The 5,134-nt window shown below is 48.0% G+C and overlaps 1 protein-coding gene across 1 annotated transcript in view; it reads right to left on the reverse strand.

The window, feature by feature from the left end:
• Positions 1-5,134, reverse strand: part of SPG7 (spastic paraplegia 7 (pure and complicated autosomal recessive)) — an 89,767-nt gene that overhangs the window by 82,597 nt on the left and 2,036 nt on the right. The window contains exons 2-3 of the mRNA XM_011927986.1: positions 3,915-4,017; positions 1,178-1,267 (exon numbers count right to left, since the gene is read on the reverse strand). Of these exons, the coding sequence (XP_011783376.1) occupies positions 1,178-1,267; positions 3,915-4,017 (193 nt within the window). The remainder of the gene's footprint in view (positions 1-1,177; positions 1,268-3,914; positions 4,018-5,134) is intronic.

Consider the following 5,134-nt stretch of genomic DNA (forward strand, 5'->3'; position numbering starts at 1 on the left):
AAGATAGTTCTGAGTGGCTGTAGGCACTGACACTTACTGTAAAACCAACAGGTTGCTGAAGATGAGCCTAAAGCCAGAAACACCTAAACTGAATCCACCTGAGAACACTGGTGTCCCTTCCCAGTTATGACCTCCCCTCCAGAGCCCAGCAGGGAGAGTCAGAGCTCCTCTCGCACAGAGTAAAGCTGTCCCTGGCCTTGGCAAATGCAGCGTCTCACCCAAAATCAACTAACCAGGTTGTCACTCCTGAAACAAACTCCTGCTAAACTCGAATTCACAATAATCACCCCATCATCCAGTAGCCGAACTATCATTTCCACGTCCTGAAAGCTTTCCTGAAAAGCAACATGGAAAAAAAAAAAGTCCGTATGACAGTTCCTCACTCTCCTTCAAAGGTCAGGTGTCTTTCTGGAAAGATGAGCTCTGCTGTGCAGGGCGTCCATCTGCCAACGCTAATTTCCAGGGAGAGGCCTCAAGGATCCAAAAGCAAAGCATTTCTGAACCTGACTTCCACCCTGATGCCCCTTGGGGCTGTGAATCTGAAGCTGAGCCTCCAACTTCTGGGCTCAAGTGATCTTCCTACCTCCCGAGTAGCTATGACTACAAGTGCACACACCACCATGCCTGACCAATTATTTTTTTTTTGTTTTTGTGTAGATAGGGTCTTTTTAAATTTAAATTTTCTTTTTTTTTGAAACGGAGTTTTGCTCTTGTTGCTCAGGCTGGAGTGCAGTGGTGTGATCTCAGCTCACAGCAACCTCCACCTCCTGGGTTCAAGCAATTCTCCTGCCTCAGCCTCCTGAGTAGCTGGGATTACAGGCGTGTGCTATCATGCCCGGCTAATTTTGTATTTTTAGTAGAAATGGGGTTTCGCCATGTTGGCCAGGCTGCAGGTGATCCGCCTGCCTCAGCCTCCCAAAGTGTTGGGATTACAGGTGTGAGTCACCGCACCCGACCTTTTATTTTAATTTTTAGTGAGATAGGGTCTCGCTATGTGGCATAGGACTCAAGTGATCCTTCCACCTGGGCCTCCCAAAGTGTTTCAATTACAGGTGTGAGCCGCTGCACCCGGCCCATCTCCCCACTTTCCAGACTGGTTTCACCTTGCTCAGAGGAGAACAGAGACATGAAGACAGCCAGAGAGAGTCACTGACTAAAGAACATTAGATGAATGTACCTTCGTCCTCTTCAGGAGCCTTCCCCTTCGACTTATCCTTCTCCTTATTCTTCTGCTTCATCCTTGAGGTGTTAAAATAGAAAGTACCACCTGTAAGAAACAGAGAAAGGATTTAACAATTGATGTTTGCAACCACAGGGGAGGCATACAGGAGAACAGTGTACTCCCAAACAAACAAAGCAAAACAGAAACCATCTGAAAAACCTACTTATATCCATAAGATTTACAAATTTGAAATAAAGTGTTTCCCATATTACTTAGTCCAGTATTTCCTAATTATAGAATAATAAACTATTTTAACTTATGAAGATGAATATCTTTGCTATTTAAATTGCTAATGGGAGGGAACAAAAAGTAGTTATGAACACAAATTTGGGAAAATATCACGAATCCCTTTAATAGATGAAGTTGCTTTAAAATAACTTAAAACAGGCGCAGGAGCTCATGCCTGTCATCCCAGCACTTTGGGAGGCCGAGGCAGGTGGATCATGAGGTCAGGAGTTCAAGACCAGCCTTGCCAAGAGGGTGAAACCCTGTCTCTACTAAAAATACAAAAACTAGCCGGATGTGCTGGCAGGTGCCTGTAATCCCAGCTATTGGGGAGGCTGAGGCAGAACTGCTTGAACCTGGGAGGCGGAGGTTGCAGTGAGCTGAGATCGCACCACTGCACTCCAGCCTAGGTTACAGAGCAAGACTCTGACTCACAAGTGGCTTCCAGAGAGGTGGCAACAGCAGCAGCCCAGCCACGACCAAGAGGGGCTGGTACGACACTCCTTGCCCAAAAACTGAACAAATCAGCGTTTACAAATGGGGGAGGAGGCCAGGTGCAGGGGCTCACGCCTGTAATCCCAGCACTTTGGGAGGCCAATGGAGGAGGATGGCTTGAGCCCAGGAATTCAAGACCAGCCAGGGCAACATGGGCAAAATCTCGTCTCTTAAAAAACAACAACAACAAATGTAGCTGTACATAGTGACACATGCCTGACCTCCCAGCTACTCAGGAAGTTGAGGTGGGAGGAGCACCTTGGCCCAGGAGGGTTAGGGTTAGGGTTAGTTGAAGCTGCAGTGAATAGAGACTGTGCCTGGGCAACAGGGCAAGACCCTGTCTCAAAGAATAATAAAAATAGGGAAAGAGTTTCACAATCATGACCTGAAATGTAACTTTCTTCACAAAGACATGAATGGCTTCACCAATGAAACGACCCTGGTTGCCACTTGCACGTAACCTCAGGTGTTGAGAGGGCTGAAGCATGTGCTTCCTGTTTACAGCCACAGGCACCCATGGGCTGACATTAAACACTGACAGCAGATGGGCAGGTTGCTGACGCACAGCCAGTCAATGGGCACAGCACTCTCCCTACCCATGTGTTGGCACAAGGCTGTTTAATGTCAGGAGTAGAAATATTTTATTTTTGAGGCGGAGTCTCGCTCTGTCGCCCGGACTGGAGTGCAGTGGCCGGATCTCAGCTCACTGCAAGCTCCGCCTCCCGGGTTTACGCCATTCTCCTGCCTCAGCCTCCGGAGGAGCTGGGACTACAGGCGCCCGCCACCTCGCCCGGCTAGTTTTTGTATTTTTAGTAGAGACGGGGTTTCACCGTGTTAGCCAGGATGGTCTCGATCTCCTGACCTCGTGATCCGCCCGTCTCGGCCTCCCAAAGTGCTGGGATTACAGGCTTGAGCCACCGCGCCCGGCCTGAAATATTTTACTTTTTCCCTGCTCCAACTCCATAAAGGGGAGCGAGAAATAAAGGTGAGAGGTGTCGATCCTTCAGGTTCTTTAACCTAAAGTCAAGAGAGACCAAAGAATGTCACAAGGTTTCATTAAACGATTTATTGAAGAGCAAATTATTTGCAGGGTATTTTTAGTGATTGTGTGGATATAAAACATCTGAAGTCACTTTGTAAATCCTTAGTAAACATTCTTGCAGCTGACTAGATAACATGAAAAACCTTTTCCAAGCAGCCCAGTTACTAGAATACAGCAGAATTTTTTTAAAAAAAGGACAACGTGGCCAGGTGCGGTGCCTTACGCCTGTAATCTCAACACTTCGGGAGGCTAAGGAAGGCTGACCGCTTGAGTCCAGGAGTTCAAGACCAGCCTGGGAAACGTGGCAAACTCCCATCTCTACAAAAAAAATACCCCCAAAAAATTAGCTAGGCGCTGTGGTGTGTGCCTGGAGTCCTGGCTCTACAGAAGGCTGAGGTGGGAGGATCACTCGAGCCCTAGAGGTCAAGGCTCTACAACTGCGGGTTAAGGGAGTAAAGAGGCCCCTTTGGGCCTGGACAACAAAGTGTGACCTCATCTCTACAAAAGATAATTAGCCGAGTGTGATGGTACATGCCTGCAGTGCTTGCTACTCCAGAAGCAAAGCGGGGAAGACCATTCGAGCCCAGGAGTTCTAGGCTGTAGTGAGCTCTGATCACACCACTGCACTCCAACCTGTGCAACAAGGCGAGATTCTGTCTCTAAAATAAAATAATTAAAAAAAAGAAAACAATCTCTGCCTTGTCGCTTCTGCATTTTTTTGTTTAGAAACAGAGTCTCACTCCGTCACCCAGGCTGGAGTGCAGTGGCGCGATCTTGGTTCATCTCACTCAGTCACCCAGGCTGGAGTGCAGCGGCAGCCTCAGCCTTGAACTCCCGGGCTCAAGCGACACTCTGGCCTCAGCCTCCCGAGCATCTGAGGCTATAGGCGTGCACTGTCATGCTCAGCTGCTTCTTTCAACAGATACATACCTAAAAGTTGCCAGAGTCTGACTGGATTCTGAACTAAATGTTGTTTCAACAACAATCCGCTGATCCCTTCAAAGGTAGAGGTGAGCAGTCTCAACTGTAAGCTCTGAAAAAAACCCAACACTGGACGTCACACTAACATTAGAGAGTACCAAAGCAACGCAGACTAAACATCGGTTTTAAAAGTTCAAACAGATATTTGTAGTATCTACATTGCCCTGAAATATGAAATAATAGTCTGAGCAATATTTCAAAGCTTTAGGTAACATCAAAATGTCAAAAGCAAGTAAACAGGTTAAAACACAGTAATTGGCCAGGCGTGGTGGCTCACGTCTGTAATCCCAGCACTGTGGGAGGCCGAGGTAGGTGGATCACCTGAGGTCAGGAGTTCGAGACCAGCCTGGCCAACATGGTGAATCTCTATCTCTAGTAAACATACAAAAATTAGCCAGGCGTGGTGGTGCACGCCTGTAATCTCAGCTACTCGGGAAGCTGAGGCAGGAGAATCACGTGAACCCGGGAGGCGGAGGCTGCAGTGAGCCGAGATAGTGCCTGGGCGACAAAGGGAGACTCTGTCTCAAATTACAAACAAATAAACAAACAAAAAATCACGATAGTGGCCAGGGTCGGTGGCTCATGTCTGTAATCCCAGCACTTTGGGAGGCTGAGGTGTGAGGATTGCTGGGGCCCAGGAGGCAGAGGCTTCAGGGAAACATGACCAGGCCACTGCACTCCAGCCTGGGCAACATAGCGAGACTCTGTCTCCAAAAAAAAAAAAAAAAAAAAAAAAACGGAAGAAAGAAAACGAAACACACAACTGCACTGGCTGCTATCCCATTGCCTGAAGCTTCTGCAGGGGAAAGGGAGCGGCCCAGCTCTTCAAAGGCCCACAGTGGATGCCCAGACCCAGGACTCCTGCTGTCACCAGACAGTGGCTCTTTGTAGAACATTTCCAGGCACTAAACCAGTTAACAAGTATATACTTTCAGCGTTCTCCTTTTAAGATAAACATTTTCCCATTTAGATGTGTTTTATGGCCGGGCACGGTGGCTCACGCCCTGTAATCTCAGCACTTTGTGAGGCCGAGGCGGGCGGATCACAAGGTCAAGAGATCGAGACCATCCTGGTCAACATGGTGAAACCCTGTCTCTACTAAAAATACAAAAATTAGCTGGGTGTGGTGGCGCACACCTGTAATCCCAGCTACTCGGGAGGCTGAGGCA

This window comes from Colobus angolensis, unplaced genomic scaffold (assembly GCF_000951035.1).
Source record: "Colobus angolensis palliatus isolate OR3802 unplaced genomic scaffold, Cang.pa_1.0 Scaffold76, whole genome shotgun sequence".
In the NCBI taxonomy this organism is placed as follows: domain Eukaryota; kingdom Metazoa; phylum Chordata; class Mammalia; order Primates; family Cercopithecidae; genus Colobus; species Colobus angolensis.